Below are 24,146 nucleotides of genomic sequence, written 5' to 3'. Positions count from 1 at the left end.
AGCAACTGACCTTAAGTTTTTAAGTTTAGGGGTGTTTTTTATCAGTGTATTATGTAATTGATTTACAACAAAACAAAACACAATTCCTTCATCTTCTTTTTTTTGGTCCTGTATTAGGCCTACATGAAATTGGAGATCAGTGCCAATTTTTTTTTCTGCTAATATTTATTTATTTTTAATTGGAATGTGTATTGGATTGTGGTAATTAGAGGACGTGAAGGACACGTGATGTATCCTTCAAATATTGCTGAATGAAAGGCGCAAAAAACGAAGTTGGAAACTGCCTTCCAAGGATCCTTCAAATTGAGACGGCCTTCGACGGCACTTGATCACAGCGCTTGATGATAAAAGATTTGGGGCCCTATTTTAACGATCTGAAACGCAAGTGTCAAAGTGCAAAGCGCAAGTAACTTTGTGGGCGGATCCCGGCGCTATTGCTATTTTCCCGGCGGGATAAATTACTCTTGCGCCCGACGCAAATCTAAAAGGGGTTGGTCTGAAGTAGCTTCATTATTCATAGGTGTGGTTTGGGCGTAACGTGAAATAAACCAATCAGAGCGTCCTCTCACATTCCCTTTAAGAGCAGGCGCACTTGTTCCATGGCGGATTGCTATTATAACGGCGGATTTGCCGGCGCACGCCAGGAGCGGTTCACAGCCGAGGAAACCGACGTTCTCGTCAGGGCCGTAAAACACAGAAAAGTGACACTGGGGATGATGGGAGAAACCCACCCAAATTAGCTTCGGTTAAACAGCCTTATAATTTGGGTAGTAAATGTGTAGCCTAATCTAGATTTTTTTTTTTTTTTATCTAGATAGATCTTTTTCACATCTTCACGGACACAACAATGATTTCCCTCGTGTGTTAATATTTTTCCTTGTAATAATGTATGATTTGCAAAAATGAAAACTGCTGCATCTGTTTATATTAGAGAATCAAAGTGGATGCGCGTTAACATTATGGCCAAGCACGCGCCCTTAAAATACCATATCACTAACGCACAACGCGCCACTTTAGACTGTTTTTTTCCTGGTCAATGGCGCAATTGCTTTCTAAAACTGGAAAATAGCACCATGGAAGTTTTGCGCCGGAACACGCCTCCTCTTTCCGCTGAACCGCCCCCGCGAGCGCAAGTTCATTTCCTAATTTACCGACGTGCGTCTGTGGAGGGAAAAGTCCGCTGTGCGCGGGTGCAAAATAGGAATGATAGCCTACATGCGTCGGTGTTCAAAGTCAATTGCGCTGGGTGCAAGATAGGGCCCTATGTCACACTTTATATTAGGTGGACTTAATAAACCACTTGAAATGATTTAAAAATAGTAGTTTAAACGGTTTGTTAAAAAATAGTTAAAGCCATCGAAAATAAAGTGTGACAGAAACATTTCTGACGTAGCCATGCACACTAGACCGTCTAATTCTTGTGTTTAGTGCTGAGGAGGAAGCCATAGCACTGGTCAATGAAGGTCAGCCTTAGGATGCATGTAGTCTTCCAATTGAGAAGCACTCACAGTCTTCGCTTAAACTTGGCAGCTAAGAGATTCAAAGAGATGTGTAATATGGGTTCAATGATTGCACATTAGGATGAATGGCTAAAAGAGCACTGCAGTACTGACAAGAGCCTGGACAAAGTGATAAGATAAGATGGAGATGTCTATACTCCAAGTTTCCTTGCTGACCTTGATGGGGTTATTGTTAATAACCCCTTGTTCCAGAAGGGAATTAATTCATAATATTACGTAGCCTAAGGATTATTCAATTCAATTTGATAGAATTTTACTGTACAATTTATGCCCATATTGTATATCAGTGCTTCACAAAGCTGTCCTGCATGGGGACCCCACCTCTTCACATAATGTATGTCCACTGATTCAACTCAACAGATAAAAAGTAGAGACTGCAAGAGTTGAATTGGGTGTGATTTATGAGGGAAACATACAAAATGTGCAGAGCAGTGGCTCCATAGGACCAGGATTGAAAACCACTGAATTCATCACTCTCATTTTTATATGGAATATCTAGAATTTATTTACACAATTATTGTTTTTGAATTTTGTTTCTTTATAGAATATTTGATTGTTAATGAATGTCATTTCTTCTCCTTAGGGACAAATACAAAATGTTAACAAAGTTTCAGTAACTGATCGAACAGAGACTGAATTAACATTCCAATGGGATACAGTTGACAACGACACAAATTACACTTATGAACTGATGAACGGCAGTGGCCAAATCATTGAGATCACAGCAACGGTTCCTGTAGTCACTCACACGGTCTCATCTCTGTCTCCTGGAACGAATTACTCCTTTACACTTTACACTGTGTCTAATGAGACTCAAAGCGATGGATTTAATTTCTGGGCTGTAACTGGTAAGTGAGTCATTAAGGTTATTAAGGTTTTTGAATGAAGTGTTTTCTCTCATGCTGACATCTCTGTAGATCAACTTAAGAAATGCGGATTCAAATTCAAATTCTTCCACATTAAAATTAAAATAGACTATAAATAGACTGTAAACCTTATATAAATATGATCATTCTAGCATTTAAGCTAAAATTGTATTTGAGTTAATTGTTAATAAATGATCCTTCTCAAAAGTTAAAGTCCGCGTGAACCGGTGTTCTCAAGTGTTGTGACGCATTTCCGAGTGAAAGGGAATATTGAACAGAGGGCAGGGTTTTACTTTAGCGCTCCTCCATCTCCATCTCTCGCCCACAGCAGAGTAACGGTTTGAGGAGAGTGGTTAAGCGTTTAACCAACCCAAGCCGTCATGCCTACGTCATCAGAAAAAGAACCTTTCCAGACCGGAAGTAACTTTTCAGACTTTGATAACCACGGCAAACTATTTTTTTCTGTGTATTAACTTGCACAGATTAATTGTTCACCACAAGACTAGTAATATCCGCTAACAAAGTAAATAGTGTCAATTTTGATTTCATGCTGACTTTAATGTGTTCTTCACAATTTCAGCTACATGTGATCTATTTGCAAACTGCAAGTAAAACTAACTGAAACCTTCAATTAACTCTTGGATTTACTTAATGAAAAACAGTACAGAGAATACAAGTATTTGAACACTAATGCACACATAAAAATGTATGATTATCAAACTTAATCCAATTAAATAAAAAAATATAGTAGCAACATTTTAGGTTTGACTGGATTCTGTTAAATTTTAAGATAATAATTATGATATACAGTATATAAATCATAATTATTTAAATGAAATGCCTTTAAATGTTATTTTAAATGAAGTTCCATTATCTAATGTGATTTGATTGTTCAGTCTTTCTTTAAAATAAATGTAGATTTCTTGATTATTATTTTTTATAATGTAAAAAACATTCAGACATTTGTAGATGTGATTTCTAACTGCTACAGGCCAATTTTCTTTCTTCTTCAGTTCCATCTGATGTTGTGAATGTTTCGGTCATCGATCGGAAGGAGACCGAGATAACATTACAATGGAACGATTACAACGATTACACTTATGTATTGAAATACAGGGATAAAATAGAGTCTCCAAATTCACCAACTGATTATTTAGTGGAACATACGGTCACGTCTCTGTCTCCAGGGACTGAATATTCATTTACACATACTGTACTATACATCTGGTCTGTTATACTTACGGATTAAGAAAGGAAGAGGTGTGACAGACAAAACAACTGCCTCTGACATTTCTCCCAGATTCTGAATTAGGATGCAATTCTTTGTACAATGTGTAACCTTGCTGAATTTTTACTGTCAACAATTTAACTGTTCCCACCACAAAACAATGATCACTTTTTTAGTTTTAGCCTAGCAGTATAGTTTTATGTTTGCTTGAAATATTTCTTAAGAAAGAATATTTAAGATTAAGAATAGTAAAATATGTGAAGTATTAGATTCAGTGTTGAAAAAAGATTTTAAAAATAAAGTTTAGTTTTGAAGAGTTACAACAAGCAAATGTCACCCATTCGGTGGAATGGCCCAAATACGAGCACAATTAAATAAGAAATATTTGTATCAATAGGGCTTGGTGTAAAAAATAATGTGGAATAATATTGTTATTAAATACATAAATTTGAATAAAATAAAACAGCAACAACATAAAATATGTGCACTTTCTTAAATATTTATTAATCTTATTAAACAAGCCATAATTTTTCGCAGCACGCTTGCTTCTCTTGTGACGGCCCAGATATGGTTTTTTGTTGCAAACATTAGAAACACTTCTGAAAACATTTGAAAGTAATGCAGTTTTTAATTGCATTATGGTTTTTACTGTAGTATTTTTACATAATTTTACCATATTATCTTGTGTAATGGTAAAATAAATGTAATGAAATCTTTTTTACCCTTTTTGAATGCAAAATCAAAGTTATAGTTACATAAGGGATATACATCAGTAATGAATAAAACACTTCAAGTACTGCTTATTTGTGATCCCTACGTGTTCATTACTGAAAATGTTAACATTTGCAAAGTACAGTGGCCCAGAACGTATTTGGAAACAATATTTGGACTTTGGAGGAAACAGCACTTGCATGTCATAACGTAGTCGTTATTTATTTTTTGAGCAATGAAAGCCAATCATTTCTTATCGCTGTATTTCCTCATTATCTTCACCTGGAATGTTACCATTACAACGCAGTATGGTGTCCATCAGTAAATTTAGCTGTCCTTATAAATATAAATGCCTAATAAATATAAATATATTTTATAATTACATTTTTTTTTTACTTTAAAACTTGCCGTCTCTTCTTTAGGCCCTGCATGTAGTCACATTTACCGTACGTATCTACTATTAAACACATTGTAACTTATTTAAACTTCTTTGTAATATATCCCAAACAAAACAAAAGAACTTAAATGATTATATGTTTACTCGAACTCTCCTGCCATTTAAAATGAATCGTGAGGATTCACCACCCTGGGTCATATGACCAAACAATAAGATTACTTCCTTGATGTGACTTGGCAAACCCTTCACTGACAGATTTGTGGATGGGCCCTTCCTGAAGGGATTCAGGTGTTCACTGTCGTTTGGAACGTCCTTACTAATGGTGTCTCCTTCCAGAAGTGCCCAAATGTGACAATCAGACATTTGTAGATGTGATTTCCAATTACTTTCTGGGGACACTGTATATTCATTTCCAGTCAGTGAAGGAACTGAAAGACAAATTGATGGACAGGTGGATATCAGCAGGTGTAAAGAATGTGTTTCTTTCCTCTTTAGTTCCATCTAATGTTGTGAATGTTGTGGTCGTCAATCGGAAAGAGACAGAAATGACATTACAATGGGAAAAAGTCAACAACCGCAACGACTACACTTATGAGCTGGACTACAGGGATGGAGAAAAGCCTCCAAAGCCTATACCATCAGCTGATTTAGTTGAACAAAAGGTTGAGAATCTGACTTCTGGGACTGAATACTTTTTTACACTCTACACTGTGTTTAAAGATGTGAAGAGCAGTGGATACAACTTTTCCAATGTGACTGGTAAGTCTCAGTACATACATTTCAGTCAAAAACTGACACATTTCTCTCAGATTTCTGTTCACATGCTGGAATAATAACATGTTCTTGCGGTAATTGCTGAAATTCTTAACTGAATTAAGAATCAATTCACTGTATACACTGTGTAAGCTTGCTGAATTTTTACTTGCCCTGCCAATATTTTCACAATTTTAAGTTTTAGCAATGCATTTTTAGCATTTTAAGTTTTAGCAATGCAGTTTTATATTTGCAATTCACACTATTAATTAATCAATTAATTATTAACTACAAGTTTTGCCTCAATAAACTCCTTATACTGCTTATTAATAGTTTAGTACCCTAAACTTAAGTGTTACCGAAATATTTTCTATCACTTAACTTTTCTAAACAAAACAAATTTTGAATACAAAAAGTTGTTTTACAAGATGAAAATGATAAAAATATAATGCAACTCTATAAATTCATAAAAAAATCATAGAAACACTTCTATGATTGGTTTACAGTTTTACCAAAGCTTCCCAGACCAAATACTTTTTGCAATTTTCGACGAAACCTTTGTCAGTTTTAACTAGCTAAACTTATCTTGGTGACAAATCAGCTGAATTTGCAACAACAGTGTCAATCATAGAAACACTTCCTTATTGGTTTACAGTTATCCTCATTGATGTCCAAGATCAATGAATGTACAAATGTCAGTGGCATTGCAAGCACATGTGCCGAAAGGGCAAATGGCCTCAACTGTCAGCAATAATTAAAAGAATATGCTGGTTGTTGTCGCAGAGTTAAGAGTTCCATTAATGTGCTTAATCCCTCTGATTATTAATTCACTAACTCTGTAGATGATGGGCTTGTTGTATAACACATCTTGTCAGGATTAACCTTTTGCCTGTTTAGGTTCATTGTGTTTTGGTTTCGTTTTCCCTGCTCCTGTTTTCCCTGTGTTGGTCATTAGTTTCTGATTAATCCCGCACCTGTTTATTTTCTGGTTAAATAACTCTCTTAAACCCTAGTTGTTTGTTCTGCCTTGTTTGTGTTATTGTGTAGTTGCTGTTCTGATTCTCCTGCGTATTCTCCCTGTTTATTAAAAGACTCTCGATTCTATTTGGATTTGTGCGTTTTTAACTAACAAATCTCACTATATCTATATTTTGTTTCAGTGCCATCTAATGTTGATGCTCCACCAATAGTGGTGGCTTTCAATGACACCGACGTGATCTTTAAATGGAACACGAGCAACAAAGCATACAACTATTCCCTTGAAAACAGCAAAACATCACATGAAAACATTAATATCATATCAACTCAAGGGAATGAGGTTACAGGTCATATATCTGGTTTGAATCCTGCAACAAACTACAGATTCACTCTCTACACAGAGTTTTTTGATGCGAGAAGCACTGGATACAACTTCAGTCACACCACGAGTAAGTCTCCTATTCTTTCCATTATACTAATAATAGACCACATTAGCAAACGTCAAAATGAAAGAATCAGCTTGCATTCAATTCATGATTTGGCTTTTGAATTTGCTACAACACATGATTTTGAATTGAAATTTACTTTAAATGCAGTTTAAAGACATTCAACACAACAGAGGGATTGTATATGTCCAAGACAATACTTACATACATATTGATCTGACAGCAGTTTTGTAAATTTCTTTCAGTTTTAATTATAAAATAAAATTCCATTTTGTATTGCAATTCTTCATCTGGTTTGCCTCAGTTCAAATTCAGATTCTCAACTCAATACTGAATGGTGCACAACCCTGCCACCAAATTATCAGTGATGAATTTGAGATGAATTTACCCTACTGTATGTTCTATAGTATTTTTTTGGATTACTATCAACTCTTGTGGAAAATGTATCTCTTCACAGGTCTATCTCGCGTAACTGAAGTCAAAATCACTCGATCACTGACACAGTTGAATATCACATGGAATAAGTTGAACAAAAACAACATCTACGACTACATCTTGAGTGCAAGTAATGGAAATAAGACATACAATGGATCTTCTGAGGGAAATGAGATAACACATATGTACTCAGACCTCACACCAGGGACATTATACAGTTTCACTCTCTTCACTCAGGTGAATGGTCAAAGAAATGGGTACGACTTCAAGAGCATCACCAGTAAGTTTTGTTAGTATTACTCTGATATAGCTACTTATTTGAAAAGCAAATAATGAGTTCTAATTGAGCTTGTTATCATGGAAAAAAATGACTTGTGTTATAAATGCTTGAACTCTATACACTATTTTGGTAACACTTTACAATAAGGTTTATTGTAAAGCATTTTTTAAATCTTAGTTTTTTCATTGCAACATTTACTAATACAATATTAAAATTAAAAGCTATATCTGTTAATATGATGTAATGGCCCTGAGGTCACATGAACTAACATTGAACCATTTTTGTTGTTGTTGTTGTTGACTAACGTTAATTAAAGAATAATACATGTATTGCTCATTGTTAGTTAATGTTATTGCATTTTTTAAAATCTTTTTAAGACCCCACGATTAAGACTCCAGCTGAGTTTGAAGTCAGCGCTCATATGTTTGTGTTTTTCTGCAGCTATTAACTGTGCGTCCTTTACGTGGGACGTCACCAATTCATCGATAAATGCTATAGTGAATGGTAGCACAAATATAACAGCTAAAAACAGTGCAGGCAATGAAACTTTCCCTGTAAATAAAAACACGGTGAATCTGCAAAAGCTTAATCCTGGAGATAGCTACACTGTCTCACTGTGGTTTTATTTGGACTTAGAGAAACTCCTACAGTGCTCACATAACCTGACATTAGGTGAGTTTACATGCTCTGTTTTGGACTGTGCCGCTGACCGGCTGATATTCAGTATAATTTCTTTGTTTTACTATACTTCTGTTTCTCTTTCAAAATAGTTCCAAATAGTGTACTGAATCTTAGCTGTACACATTTTTCTGGAGGATATGGTCTGGCTGTAATTTGGGATCTTCCAAATGGAGTTGTGGATGTGGTGCAGGTGGACGTTGATAGACAAAGCTTCAACCTTAGTTCAAACACATCACAGAGACAGGAGGTAAAGAACCTGCAAGTTGCCCAATGGTACAAAGTGACAGCGACATCATTCTCTGGAGCAATGCAGAGCAAAACAGAAACACACAACTGTCAAACTGATCCAGCAGGTAAAATAAGGTCTAAATATGTTTAATATAGGCTATAAGATGGTCTTTAATCTACAGAAATATGTCAGGTTAAATACAACTTAAAGGAATAGTTCATCTAAAATGAATGTTCTGTCATTATTACTCACCCTCATGTTCCAATCCCGTGGCCGTGTGATATCATTATGACTGTTATGAGCTCTCATGGAATTTTCACTGAATAATGACTTAAATTTGGCCAAATTTTTCACACAGTTGCTATCATGTAACGTCAGAAGACTTAGAGGTCCCACTTTATAGGTGTCTTTAACTACTATGTACTAACATTTTAATTAATCTTTTGATATAATGCACTTCTAGTGTACATAGATGCATGTTTTTACACAGTACTTATATTTTAAACCTACCCAATACCCTACCCCTAGTAATTTAGCGCATGCTTTTAAAACGTGTGCACTAATTAATGCATTAAATATTATAAACTGACAATGAACAACTTTTTTTGTGAACGTACAATGTCAGTCATTTGACAGCTGTTGCATAACCCACACCCTGGTTATGCAACAACAACAAAAACTTAATGAAGTGTTCTATTAAGTGTTGAATTAAGTGAGTTCTCAGCAATATATCAATCAGATGTGGATATCAGCAGCATTGGGATCAGTTGAGCAGGTTTATCTTCTCAGAGAATCAGCCAAAACTAAAAGATGAATAGGAAGTAGCCTAATATTAACATTTAGCAACATTAATAAATGCTACAGTAGTTCATTATACCAAGAAGTGAAACCAATACTTGACATTTGTGATGGCAGTGCTGAGGAGACTTTGAGCTCCTCTTTTGCAGTATATGTGTATGGAGAAATATGCTGTTTTATCAAATGTAAACAACTCTCTTCTGACTGAACTTGACCATAAAACCTTTATGACGGCATATAAATCAGTAGAGGTCTATCTCTAGGTTCCAAGTTCATCGTCCTTCATTGAGGAGACAAGTTTGCACATGTAGACAATTATCAATCATTCTTTTCCTTATTGTTTTTCAATATGCGAGTGTGAGAATATAATAATAATAATAAGTTTAATTTATATAGCGCCTTTCCCAAGCTCAAGGACGCTTCACAATAACAGTAGAGAACAAACAATAATTTCAAACATGAATGGACAATAGACAAAAACTTTTTGTTTTCTTATGTGGTGGAAATGGATTTTCACACATATTAGCTCATCATAAGTCTCAAGTCAAGCCAAGTCACCTTCATTTATACAGCGCTTTTAACAATATAGATTGTTTCAAAGCAGCTTTACAGTGATAATAGGAAATTAAAGTAACAGAGATTGTTTTGGCTTTACAGCAGCTCTAGAATAAAGTTATTGTCCAGCTAAAGTTAGTCTGATTGATTCACTTCCGTCGCAACGGTCATTAGTTATTAACTTAGGGTTAGTTGTTGACACGACACCATTCTAACAGAAAACCCCTAATGCAATCCGGCCGCCCACCCGCACAAAACAATGCCTGGTGTCTCGAGAACGCAAACCATGAAATAGTTTCGGGGTACAAGTTTTGAGAAATTTCTAATATATAATTTTTTTATCGCTTCCGCATAGCCACCTGAACCGGAATTATCCCGACAACAATCTGTACAGAGTTTATCTGTCAAAATGATGGCTAGTCGAAATTGACATACTAAATCAAAGCTATGATATGACATTCTAAATCGAAATTATGACAGAATGTTGAAAATTATGACTTAAAAAGTTTAAATTATGACTTACAAAGTTGAAATATGACATAAAATGTCGAGATTGCCATAGAAAGTCAGAGTTATGAGATAGTCAAATAAGTCAAAATTATTATTTAAAAAGTCAAAATTATGACTTGAGTTGAAATTGACATACAAAATTAAAATAATGAGATAAAAATCAATTATGACTTAAAAAATAAAATAAATAAATTATGATTTAAGTTGAAATTGACACTAAATCGAAATGACATACAAAGTTGAAATTTTGATTTAAAATGTTTTAATTGACAATCAAAATGATTATAAAGCCAGATTAAAAAGTCAATCATGACTTTAAAAGCCAAAATTATGACATAAAATGTCAAGATTATGACATAAAATGTCAAGATTATGACATAAAATGTCAAGATTACGACATAAAATGTCAAGATTATGACATAAAATGTCAAGATTATGACATAGAAAGTCACAATTATGAGATAAATCGAAATGACAAAAAAAAAATGAGATGAAAAGTTACAATTATGATTTGCACTTTTTCCCTAATTTACTTGTCATATTTAGATTTGTAATTTTTCGGCATTAAATTCAACATTGCATGTCAATGATTTATTTTTATGTCATAATTATGATTTACCAGAGCATGATTTTTTGTTTTTCTTGTGGTGGAAATGGGCTTCCATAACCATGAGTCAAACAGCCTCAAAATTGTATATTTGGGTTAGAAGCATAAGATCAAACATTCCTACAAGAATTGACAGTATGTCCAATATAGAATCAGATTAGTGTGCTGAAGGTAAAATACTGCAAATTGTTCCTTGACCCTCTGCATTTGGTCATTATTCCGATGATGGATCTCCATATAACAATATATCTATCATTTCTGCCATTAAACCTCCTCAGTCTTCAGTTGAATACAGCTTCACCTTGCATTTAACCTGCAATATTCCTTTAAATCTTTGAGATATTAAGCTGTCACATAGTTGACCTACAGTATGTATTGACATGTTCACTGTTTGTTTCTGTGTGTGTTCTGCAGGCGTTATAGCAGGTGTCCTTGTGTTTTTCCTGCTGGTCCTCATTATTTGTGCTGCAGTCTATTTATGGTTCCGCTATGGTTCTGCAAAACGTAACAAGTATGATTTTAATTTATAGTTATCAAGCATTATGGGTTTATTTTATATTAAAATGCAATATAAGCTGTATTAGTTGTATCTCTAATGCATTTTCTCACCTTTAGAACTTCCAAACCTCCACCAGTGGTGTCAAACGTGACTAAAAAAAACTACAAGTATGTGTAACACTTCTATTTAGGAACATATGGGGGTAGCAGCTTTTGGACAGTTAAGTCACACTTAAAGGGATAGTTTTTTTTCCCTCTCCATACAATGTATGTCAATGATGTCCACAACTTTATGTATTGAATATTATATCATCTAATGCAATTTCAATCAAACGTTTTTGTTTTAAGTGTGCATTAGGTGTCCACATGGTTTTAGGGTCACTGTATATGATGTTGTTATAGTATGACAACAAACAATTGTGAAATGTTTTTCAGACCAATCCCCATGCATAAATTTCCTGAACATTTTCGACACATGAGTTGTGATGAGAATAGAGGTTTCAGTGAGGAATATGAGGTAGGGTTAGCAAATATGAAACATAAGAGTAAAATGTTTTGTAATTGCCGTTGCAAAATATTCAAACACTGCTTACGTCTTTCTGCTTAGCCTACATGTAAGAATCATCAAGCCAATTTTTGAAAATGTACAGTGTTTGTTGAGTATGTTTTTATTGGACATGTTTTTTAACAGGACTTGAGTTCAGTGGGTATAGAACAGTCAAATGCTGCGGCTTTTCTGCCTGGAAACAACAACAAAAACCGATTTTCAAATGTTTTACCTTGTGAGTGTTTTCTTGTCACACACACACACACACACACACACACACACACACACACACACACACACACACACACACACACACACACACACACACACACACACACACACACACACACACACACACACACACACACACACACACACACACACACACACACACACACACACACACACACACACACACACACACAGTGTCTTTTCGGTCTTGGAAGTCATTTTATCCTCTCTCTCTTCAGATGACTCCTCCAGAGTGCATCTCACTGTAAATGATGAAGATGATTCTGACTATATTAATGCCAGCTACATGCCTGTAAGTTGTACAACTAGTTAACATCAGCTGTAAAATGCTCCTGCTGTTGGGTGGACTGTGTTTTGTTTATGATGTTTATGTGTATATCAGGGATACGGCAATGCAAGCAAACAGTACATCGCTGCTCAAGGTCCGCTGCCATCCACCGTCAATGACTTCTGGAGAATGGTGTGGGAGAAAAGGTCACAGGCCATCGTCATGGTAACCAACTGCACTGAGAGTGGAAGGGTAAGGTTATGTTTAGAATAGGCTACTGCTTACACACAACACACATACACATAGTGAAAGTTATGCTACATTCTTGTTGCAATGTTTGTTTAGCATTTTATCCAATTATGTTTCACACTGTGGTCTGGATCTAAACTTTCTATAGTTTTCAACACTTTCAAAAACATTTGCCACCTGTAACTGGTGCAGTTATTTTTTCAATCTTTTTGTTTTGTTTTTGTCTGATAACTCCTCTAGGTCAAGTGTGAGCAGTACTGGCCACTGGACTACTCGCCTTGTCTCTATGGAAACCTGGTTGTGACTGTTAAATCAGAGGATAAAGCTCAAAGTTGGACTCTGCGGGAATTTAATATCAAAAATGTGAGATATTTCTATCGCTCTTTTTTGTGACAATAAAATAATAATAATCATTTGTTACATTTATATAGCGCTTTTCTGGGTACTCAAATCGCTTTACATATGGAAGGGAGAAATCTCCTCAACCACCACAGATGACAAATTAAATCAGCGCAGACGTTTTCTGCATTGATTATGATATTAGTGTTTTCTGGAGGGCCAACAATTCAGTTCAAATCATTCAAACATTCAGGAGCCTTCAGTATTTGTTTTTTTTTATTTACCTTTATTTTACCAGGAAATAATCCCATTGAGATTCAGAATCTCTTTTTCAAGGGAGTCCTGGCCAAGACAGCAGAATAATAGTTCCATATTAATAAAATATGATTGGCTGATTGAAATGTTGTTCCAGGATCAACAAAGATGTTGATCAAGGCACACGTTGTACTTGGTAAAATCATATTCACCTCGTGATATTAGCCCTAAAACTTATGAATAACAGAAAGCATCCATGGTCAGGTAACCTTAAGACAATCTATTTCTGTCAAATTTTTTGCACATAATAGAAAAGCAGCTCTGAGACACGAACAGTGAAGCACTTCCACTTCACAGCGTGGCCAGATCATGGCGTTCCCTTTGGCACAGAGGAGCTGATCAAGTTCAGAGGACGTGTCCGTCAACACATAGAGAATTCCTACTCTGCAGGGCCAACGGTCGTACACTGCAGGTGACCACTACTCACTTTAAAACCCAACTCAAAAATTAACTTGACACCAATGAGTCACACTGATTCAGAGCGCTGACAGCATTATTAAACAAACCGCTTAATTAAAACAAATGTTTATCGTCCTCCTCTAGTGCTGGAGTGGGCCGGACAGGTACACTGATCGCACTGGACGTTCTTCTGCAGCAGCTGGACAGAGAAAAGGAAGTGGCCATTGCAGCGTTCGTCCAGCAAATGAGACTCTGCCGGCCACTTATGGTGCAAACTGAGGTAACACTGTTTCAATCCATGATGGTAAAATGTATTGCGGTGAGGGGTTTATTGGCAATCTGGCATTGAATTGGATCTGGGTGTTATTATTACTGTTGTGGTTATTATTATGATAATGATGAATTTATTTGAGTTATTGCTTACTTTTTCTTGGAGGATTCAAACACCTGTAAAACAAAACTTTAGAAAAAGCAATTTATAGAGATTTAGCAATTGTCAAAAATGGCAGCCGTGGACACCAAAATTTCTACCTTAAGAAAATTAATAAATGGGGTTGATTGTATATTTTTAACTGTATCATGAAATAATGCTACAATTGTTTAAACTACTTAACTAGCTACTTAAACTTTTTAAACAAGGTTAATATACTAATATTAAGTGTGCTTTGGGATATAAAATTTTGGCTTTTTGTTTTTTACTTCCTTAAATGTGGCCTTTCCAGCACTCATGCCAATGAGTAAAGTTCAGCAGTATAACCCAATATTAAATAACTATAAGCAACATGAAATGAAAACACCAATTTAAATAGCAATACAAGAAATATAACTAGGCTTATATGAAAAATAGGTCAAGATTTCAGGTAAAACGCTAAAATGAAAGTGTAGCCAATTTACAACTCGCTTTGTATGGTTAATGTCATAATGTAAAGGAAAGCGTTTGGCAGAAAGTGCCGCATAGCTTGTGACGACTTCTGTGCTTCGGTGAAGCGCTCCGAGAACCCCTTTACAGCTGGGCCAAGAGGCCAATGCTGGAGACTGATGAGTCGAGGAACACCAATCTGTCCGCCTCTTTGATGTTGGTGAGGTTCAGCCAAAGATGGCGCTCGAGCACATCAAGTTTGCCATACCTCTGCCGATAGCTTGGCGCTGCGAAGGTCTCTGAACAACTCATTGTCCGGGCCAGACTTGTCCATAGCAAGGAGAAGTTTGGCCTGGAAAACCTGCAACACCGTCATGGTGTGCAGGGCCTAAGCAGCCAGGCCGGAAACAGTAAAGGCACGTCCTGCGAGGGCTGAGGTGTTTCGGTAGGGCTTGGATGGATGAACTGCTCTAGCTCTCCATCCAGCAGCAGTGGGCGGACAGAGATGAGCGGCGACCGCTTCTTAAGAGGAGGTAGCTTCTCGTATCCATTTTCTGTGGCGCTGTCAGCAGAGGAGAGCGTTGCGGAAGCAGAAGAGCTTATGATTTCTTCAGCTCTTCGGGCACCTCAGGGAAAAACGGCGCTGGCTTGTGACGGGGGACCTGCGGGCGCCCAGGCAGTAACTATCCATCCAACCGGCTTTTAGTGGGCCTCGTCCGAGGTCCGCTGCGGTGAGGATGCGAAGCATCTCCGTGTCAGAGTTAGTCCTGGCATTAGAACTAGACTGTGAGAGGGGCGGGGTCAGCTGAGCCCGACAAGCCCTTTTCAGACGGCGCAATGGAGAGGCTGACGCCGGGCTCTTCTTCGTCCAATCTGCCGAATGACACGAGACCCGCCCCTCGCTGGGAGGGGCGCTGGTCCGCCTGAGTAAACAGGACCAACGAAGTGGATTGTGATGGAGAAAGCGAAGCACGCGGGGACGTAGCCGGCGTGTGCTCACTTATATCCATATACTCAAGCTGCCGCTGAGGCACTTCTACCATGCTGAAGTAGTAGAAGGGCCGGTGTCGCCATCTTGTTTGAAGAGAGCTTACCGCGAACGCAGCATAGAGATGGGCAGGCTCTCGCACTGAGAGCAGCCTCCGGCAGAGAGTGCAGCTTCCGCATGGGAGGGACCCAGGCATGTGGCGCACTCCGTGTGCCCATCCACCTCGTGCAGAAGTAAGCCGCACACGAGGTGCGAGAACGAGGCATTTGCATCAACGCTCACGCTCTCAGAAAACTGCTCTTTTAGAAACTGTGTGTCGCGACGGTGAACACACAGCAGCTGAGAAAGGATATGCGTAGTCGCCGGATGGCCACAGGAGTGGAGCGGCTTCTCGAAGTGAAGAAGGCGCTGGTCCGCTGCAGGTAAGGCTCGTTCTAGCTGATTTGGCTTGATTCGACGGCGACAGCTTCGTTGAGGAGACAGAGACGTGTAGGTTGCAGAAGCAGATTAAATCTGATGCTATTGGCGAAAATGGTTGGTATTTATAGTGTAGTCACACCCATTCTAGCGGGCTCTGACGCGCTAGCTCCTGATTGGTTCGCGAGTCTGAGCCGCGTCGCCATAGGATGTGCAGTTGCTGCAGCACAGCCAATGGGCGAGCTAGACGTTCTGCTGGTGCTCACTGTGCAGCTGCACTGCGTTTTATAATATAAGCTTCAATATTCTCGAGGAAAAGAGTTTCCCCACTGCGTGTTAGCTGCGCAATACGAAGTGACCGTTCTCGAAAGGGAACACAGAGGTGTTCAGATTCTCTGTCACGGCGTTCTCTCCATATTAACGACTCTATGCAGCTACTGCCTACAACGCGCTGGATCCTTCACTGGAAACTGATAATAACTTCCTCCGAGTCCCGCTAAACGTCTTTAAATTCCTGCACCCAGAAACACTAAAAGTCGAAAACCATTATGACTAGAAGTTTTATAAGTATTGCCTACTAAAGCAAGTAATATATTACACTATAGTAAGCATATAGCAGACTGGTGGGAGTGGCTTTGGAAATTTTTACTAATCAGGCAGCAATGATTTCCAGCTAAAGATAACAAAATAACACCTGTTTTCGAATGCATAGGCAGACTAATTTTATTGAAAGCCCATTTTGCCAGTGTCGAAGTACCCCTTAAGTTTTACGACTTAACAGCAGGTCCTAGAATTCATAGCAAAATACAATAACATAGTAAATTGCCCGGTTTCACAGACAAGGCTTAAGCCTAGTCCCAGACTAAAATGCATGTTTGAGCTGTTTTAACTGAAAGCAACTTGAAAGCATTGTATCTTAAAGTATGTCAGTGCAATGGCAAGAATTTTGTCTCAAGAATCACACCAGTAATTTTTTTTTTTTCAAAAAGACATGCTTTTTGAGTTTTGAAGGCCATTTAAATATTATCACTTGGAAATTAAGACTAAGAGATGTGTATCCCTGTATACGGTAGACACCTTTCACCCTCTTCAAGTGTTTTATGCTTCTCCTCTCTGTCTCTTACAGTCTCAATACGTGTTCCTGCACCAGTGCATCATGGATACTCTGGAACCCAAAGTCGTGGCTCTGTCAGAGCCTCTCTATGAAAACTCAGACATGATCTACGTCAACGCAATAGCGTTAAGAAAATATGAAAACGGAAGTAAAATATGAACAAAAATAGAAGAACATCTTAAAATGTAACATAATTCATGTGTGGTTAGCAAAACCGTGTTCTTATAATAATAACGTACGATCAAAAACAGTCATGGAATTTCTCAGTACAATCTTGAGGCCACATTGGTATATTTTTTGAGCATGACTTTCAACAACTTGAATTAAATTTCACACCATATGTTATGTGCAATTGTTATTGGAATTATTTTATTTAAAATAGTAATAATATTAATAATAATAACAATAACATTCTACTGCTAACTGGACTGAAATATACTGGTATCTTGAGCTAAACCACTAAGAGTTTACCATTTCAACTGCCAGACTTTATTTATCTAAATAGCTGTGTATATAACCTTGTTTAATTGTTGTCTGTGAATGTTTTTAATGCTTGAGCTGTACTTAAAGCTGCTTATTTTGCACATTACTTTTACACAATGAGAATTTGCTATTTGCTATGTTAAAATGTGTTAGAATTTGATTTGTTTCAGATAAATGCTAAAAACCATGGCCAAAAATTGTGAATGCTAAAAAACCATGATCATCAATTAAAGAATTTTTCCACTATATTTTTTATTATGCCAGTGACATGTATTCTCAGCTGTCTGTCACTTAACAAGCTTTAAAATAATAGTTTATCTAAAGACAAAATAGTGTCATTATTTACATCAGGGTTGCTCAATCCTGTTCCTACCAGTATTTTAAACCTGTAGTGTATGTCATTATCAAGCATTCCTGAAGATTATGGCTGCATCTGAAATCATACAATTCCCAGCTATATAGTGGGTGATAAACAGTATGTGACCAAATAAATATGTCCAAATTCACAATACTCATAGAATAGTAGACAAAAAGTACCAGAAGACCTACTACTACCGGGGAGATTCTGAAGTGTGCATACGATGGACACTTAACTATCCCATGAGGCCGCGGGAGAAGATTTGTGATTGGCAGTGAAGCGACGCAACTGATGCTGGTAGGTCACATGATAATGACAACATGGTGAATGTAGTACGTTTGGATTAAATTCATACTATATAGAACGTACTTTTTAGCAGTTGTGAAATAATTATTAATTAAAAATAAGTACCTACTCAAAGTATAAGATTTCGGACGCAGACCTTTGCGTTTAATCAGATTTGGAGCTGATTTTGCAGGAAGGTAGATAGATCTCCAGGAACAGGATTTGGCACCCCTGATTTAAATAATTTTCAAAGCTGTATGTGAAATAGAGAATGATGTTTGAGAACAAATTTGTTTGTTTGTCATGGCTACTGGGAAGTGTGAACCATTGTTGTATGAAACATAAAGATTATTCAAACATTTCGTATTTCTTAAAGGAGTAGTTCACTTTCAAATAAAAAATTCCTAATAATTTACTCACTCCCATGTCAACCAAGATGTCCATGTCTTTCTTTCTTCAGTCGGAAAGAAATTAAGGTTTTTGAGGAAAACATTCCTGGATTTTTCTCCATAAAATGGACTTCAATGGAAACCAACGGTTTGAAGGTTCAAATGTCAGTCTCAATGCAGCTTCAAAGTCTCTACACAGTCTTATGTAGCGAAACGCGTGATGTTGTCGGAAGTACCGACCCAGTGTTTACAAGTTTGGAGTAGGAGGACCGTTTAAAGTTATTGTATGTTGAGTGACACATATTTATATGTTTTTGTGTCAGTTTATTGTTCAAATGGTCCTTACGTGTGCATATCCTGGATGTTTAACGATGTCACGCGTGACCGTGATGACGTAATGCGCGGCACATCTCAGAGATGGTACAAGACGGGCATTTGTGGTTAAAAAGTATATCATTTTAATTTATTTTTAGAAAACAAAAATGAATCGTTTCACTAGATAAGACCCTTATTTCTCAGCTGGGATCGTGTAGAGCCATTTGAAGCTGCATCGAGACTGACATTTGGACCTTCAAACCATTGGTTGCCATTGAAGTCCATTATATGGAGAAAAATCCTGGAATGTTTTCCTCAAAAACCTTAATTTCTTTTCAACTGAAAAAAGAAAGACATGGACATCTTGGATGACATGGGGGTGAGTAAATTATCAGGACTTTTTTTTTTAAAGTGAACTAATCCTTTAATACTTTTGTATTCCACAGAAAGACAACAAAAACCTCCAGATTTTAGGGTTAAGGACTGGTCTAATAAGTGAAATTACAGCCACTTTCAAATCAGGCATAAAATGTATGTTAATCAACACCGCAAATTCATGTGACCAATTTGAACCCGTTGCGAAATCTGCATGTGGAAACCGCTTGCCTTCACGAAAAATTCCAGATCACAGTAATTTCTATTGAAATGAGATGAGGATTGTGATGGACCGAACAAGGGTTGATTGTTTGATAGGAACATTGTTCCTATTGTTTGCACTGCAAGTCACTTTAGTAATTTAAGCACTTAACTTTTAACATTTAAATTCATCTGCTGTTAATATTGTGCAAATACTGAGCTGTCTTAATGATGAATTATATATTTATAAACGTATTTAAAGCAAAAGTCATGGACTAGGAGTACGTTTACAAGATGATAAAGTTTTTCCTTTGTGGTTTTGAAAAGTTTCGCTTACAGACGACAACCTTGTCAAAACGATTAAAAGCGTTGTTTTATGCATGTCAGGCCAGTAGTTGGCGATGTCACTTTGTAAAGAAAAACTACACACCTCTAGACTGAACACGTACTGATGCCATCATTTTCAAAAATGTGTGTTTGTGTAGTTTACACAGAAACTATAACGTCTTCAAAAGCTTGCACTTTTTTTTTTATGTTTTCAGGCCCCCAACACTCCATTGTCGTGCAAATGAATGGCCAATCGCATAAAGTTTTCCTTTTTTAGTTGAAAATTGTGTTGCGTAAACGACCTCTAAGAAAAACAGATCTACAACCTATCCTATCCAGGCACAATGTGATATGTTTCCAGACATAAGCAATTTGCAAGTAATTAACTTACAAATGATTTAAAAAAATTACCAGGTATTAACATCTTTTTTGGACGTGGTACTACAATTTTTGGTATATATAAATACGGTAATCATTTAGTATCATGCGGTATGTCAAAGTACCATAGTATTAGCAACTGACAGCATCACTGAATTATGGTACAACAGCAATACTTTTTCTTGTAACGGACTTGTATTATTAAGCGTGCTTGGTTTATAGCCTTCCACAGACAAACATTTTGTTTTTATTCATATCACTTGTTAACAAATATAAGTGTACTAGCATTACCTTATCAATTATTGATTAACTGAATAAAGCTTATGAATATGAAGAATCAACTGGCATTTTAACATGCGTTTATCTGTGTTCATTTCATTTATAGCATTCAATCTCTGGCTTCTTGCTATTATTACTGTTATTTTTCACATCTGGACATCTCATTCGTTTCCATCTTCTGAAATATTAAAAAACATTTCTATCATCTCCTCTTTAGTGTCTTCCATGTAGTCAAATGGCTGCTCTGCCAAGATGTTCAGCACCTCCGATGGTGGATGGAGCGGCTCTACGTTAAAATCCAAGGGTAACGGGACAGAGAACTTCTTGCAGATGTTGTGCAGGACGCAGCAGGCTTTGATGGTGCACGCCACGGACTCGGGTGACTGAACGGGGCCGATGTCACGCAGGCACTGGAAACGGCTTTTCAAACTGCCAAAGACCTGTTGCGCACGGCCATGTAGCTGAGCGTGAGCTTTGTTGAAGCGCAGGGCTGCGTTGCTTTTGATGCGAAAGGCCTCGACAGGGGTCAACACATGCCCACAACCTAAAAGACTTCTGGTACCTTTGGGGAACAGAGACAAAAAGCAGAGGGGAGATGGAGAAACTGTATTTGAGTTTTAAATCATTTTATTAGTTACTTGTAGAGACTGTGGAAAGACAACATATTATCACAGCATTGTTGTTAACTAAGGTTTGTCATTATTCAGAAATATTGGTCGCACTTTATTTTACAGTCCTGTTCCCCATGTACATACTATGTACTTGTTATAGTAATTGCAATAACTGGGTAATAACTAGGTACTAACTCTGAACCTAAATCTAACCTTAACCCATGTAGTCATGTTATATTAACCAGTAATTTATTAGGCAAGTACACGTAATGTAAAATAAAGTGCAACTGACATATCTGACAGTTGAATTTAGGGCTGTTTGATGTAAAAAAACAAAACAAAACAAAAAAAACATTTTAAAATCGCATATCACAATTTTAACCAGAGAAGTCGTAATTCGATTTTTCCCCCAAATCATGCAGCACTAGTTTAATAAAGGGTTAGTTTTATTACCCAAAAATGAAAATTGTCTGTAATTACTCACCCTCATGTTGTTCCAACCCCGTAAGACTTTCATTCATCTTCAGAACACAAATTAAGATATTTTTTTATGAAATCTGAGAGCTGTCTCACTCCTTCATGCTTCTAGGTAATTGCATCTGCCGGCTCAGAAAAGTTAGTAAAAACATTGTTAAAATAGTCCAAGTGACTACAGTGGCTCAACCTTAAGTTTATCAAGCGACGAGAATACTTTTTGTGCACAAAAACAAAACAAATATAACGACTCTATTCATTTTCTTCCGTGTGTGCCTCTGATGCAAGTTTACAAGAGCGCCACGACGCATGCGCGAGAACTGAGAAGTTCTTTTTCATTTGTGTTCCGAAGATGAACGAAAGTCTTACGGGGTTGGACCAACATGAGGGTGAGTAATTACTGACAATTTTCATTTTTGTGGGTGAACCCTTTAAGTATTCCAGGAATCCATTACAAAGCCCTGTTAAAACAGCTGTTTTTATGTAAAGAATTAAACAAAGATAAATCATATCAGAACTTTTGCACCTTCAAATGTAAAAAATTCTAACATATGTAGTGTAGTTCTTACCAACAACCCACGTATGACCGTGTTGAAAAATGCTGAACTGTCTTCCAATGTCCGAGTTTTCCCAAACAGTCTGCTCAGGAGTTCCTCCAGGACAGCACTGCTCCAGACTCAAGAGATTCCCATCCACGTCGAATACGACCTGCATCATGACTGAATGATAACCCGCAGTGTTTATATACATGTGCTCCTCCCCGGGCGGAGGGCTCACCTTCACATGCAGATACCCCAGCACTCCCACCACATGCGGGATACCGCTCACGTTCTTAAAGGCTTGTGCTGCACCCATGCGGTCATTATAACTGTTCGGGAAGGTGATGAAATCAGGGCTCAGGTCGGATAAGAGTTTGGTTATGCGGTTCACCGACTCGCCCGCTGCTGACTGATCTATTCCCAGGCGTTCTGTAATTTTCCTGGGCAAAGACCCGTGAGCGAAGTAGGCAAGCGCGGCCAGAATGTTGGCTTCTGCGGGGGTCGGGCTGTGGCCGGGGGCAAACACGTTTTTTTTTAAACGAGCCTGGATGAAATCGACGATGAACCGCAGACTCTGCCGATTGAGATTTAAACACTGAGACAGAAAGCGATCATCCAGTCTGTCCAGGACAGTGTGTGTCTCGAGCGCAGCAGAGATGGGCTCACTGATGCTGGGTTGTTGTTTTGCGTTGCTGATGCTGGATGATGTTGTGTTGTTACACACGGCGTGTGTGAATAAGTCATCCTGAACAGCAAACCACAGCGCTCCAGCTAAAGACATTATGAGCAGCAGAAGAAAAAGAATAACCTGAAAGAATATTATATTTTTGTGCACTGCAACGCAACTATTGAAATGGATGAAAAAAACATCTGTTTCATCATACACGAATCTTCAGATAAGTTAAGTTAGTCCGTGAAAACCCAGTATAACTGAGTGGAATAGCAAACGGGCATTGCTTAGCATAGGTCTTTTGCACGATGTAAATATGCATCTGACCGCCCGCCAATGTAATTTAAAATCCTACATTGTAGTTGTAAAAACACACGCGAATACAACGAATGAACTCAAAACATGCTTTGAGTCGCTTGTGTTTTAACATCCGGGTCATGTGGGGGAAAAATCCTTTCATAATAAAAGTCTTAACTGTCCTGTAAGCGAAATCATTGAAGAAAATACAGAACAAATTCAGAATAAATAAATAAATGTCATTAAGACATTTCGTGAATTAATTAATTGAAGCTTTATTTGGATTATCGACGATGAACCGCATACACTGCCGATTGAGATGTAAACAGACTGTACCAACACTTGAAAATGAAATATGAAATTAATTTCCCCTCAAAAGTATTGCGGGCACGGATCAAAAGATAACAATCGAGAATCCAAAATTAATGCAATTATCCTCAGAATAGTAAACAACGTGGTCACGGATAAAAAATAATAATTAAAAGCGCATTTTAAAAAAACAACAAGCATGACACTAGGCTAAAACACATGAAAAATTACATTGCACAAAACATTAATGCAATTGTTTTTTTAATCACTCACCAAATTATTTTGCTTTTACTACTCTGTATTTTGAGCTCTCTTTAATTTTCTGCTCATATGTTTTTTTCTTTTTTTATTTGTACGCTTTTTCTGTTTTTCTCTTCATTTCTCTTTCCACGTTCTGCACTTGCTTTTCAAAATGTTGCGGTTGGAGATTCATAAATAGGTCGGTCTTAGAAGCCTCCTTAAATCAAATTAAGTTTTTTAGATTTTTATATTAATAGCCTATGTTACCCTTAATAAGGCCATTTTGCAGGTTAACCACCACTGTCGATTAATGGGTACATAAATCACTCAAGATATGTATATAATTTTTAAAATGTCTCAAAAATGGTCTTAAATAC

General features: G+C 37.3%; 3 protein-coding genes across 5 annotated transcripts in view; 2 read left to right on the top strand and 1 right to left on the bottom strand.

The window, feature by feature from the left end:
• Positions 1-17,987, top strand: part of LOC306992260 (receptor-type tyrosine-protein phosphatase H) — a 34,407-nt gene extending 16,420 nt beyond the window's left edge. The window contains exons 2-17 of the mRNA XM_079600939.1: positions 2,104-2,368; positions 5,218-5,481; positions 6,636-6,902; positions 7,357-7,614; positions 8,056-8,286; positions 8,385-8,648; positions 11,409-11,505; positions 11,610-11,660; positions 11,928-12,009; positions 12,184-12,274; positions 12,510-12,583; positions 12,674-12,811; positions 13,049-13,171; positions 13,714-13,874; positions 14,006-14,141; positions 17,252-17,987. Of these exons, the coding sequence (XP_079457065.1) occupies positions 2,104-2,368; positions 5,218-5,481; positions 6,636-6,902; positions 7,357-7,614; positions 8,056-8,286; positions 8,385-8,648; positions 11,409-11,505; positions 11,610-11,660; positions 11,928-12,009; positions 12,184-12,274; positions 12,510-12,583; positions 12,674-12,811; positions 13,049-13,171; positions 13,714-13,874; positions 14,006-14,141; positions 17,252-17,398 (2,649 nt within the window). The 3' untranslated portion in view covers positions 17,399-17,987. The remainder of the gene's footprint in view (positions 1-2,103; positions 2,369-5,217; positions 5,482-6,635; positions 6,903-7,356; positions 7,615-8,055; positions 8,287-8,384; positions 8,649-11,408; positions 11,506-11,609; positions 11,661-11,927; positions 12,010-12,183; positions 12,275-12,509; positions 12,584-12,673; positions 12,812-13,048; positions 13,172-13,713; positions 13,875-14,005; positions 14,142-17,251) is intronic.
• Positions 1-24,146, top strand: part of rpgrip1 (RPGR interacting protein 1) — a 111,168-nt gene that overhangs the window by 58,797 nt on the left and 28,225 nt on the right. The gene's annotated exons all lie outside the window — the stretch shown is intronic.
• Positions 19,436-23,419, bottom strand: LOC306992545 (putative nuclease HARBI1). The gene is made up of 2 exons (XM_079601574.1): positions 22,284-23,419; positions 19,436-21,191 (listed from the first exon to the last, which is right to left on the bottom strand). The coding sequence occupies exons 1-2, from the start codon at positions 23,032-23,034 to the stop codon at positions 20,791-20,793; spliced, it is 1,152 nt and encodes a 383-aa protein (XP_079457700.1). The 5' UTR covers positions 23,035-23,419; the 3' UTR covers positions 19,436-20,790.

Source organism: Phoxinus phoxinus (genome assembly GCF_949152265.1).
Source record: "Phoxinus phoxinus genome assembly, chromosome: 24".
Classification (NCBI taxonomy): domain Eukaryota; kingdom Metazoa; phylum Chordata; class Actinopteri; order Cypriniformes; family Leuciscidae; genus Phoxinus; species Phoxinus phoxinus.
Note: the sequence above shows the minus strand (reverse complement) of the source record. Positions and strands in the feature narration are given on the sequence as shown.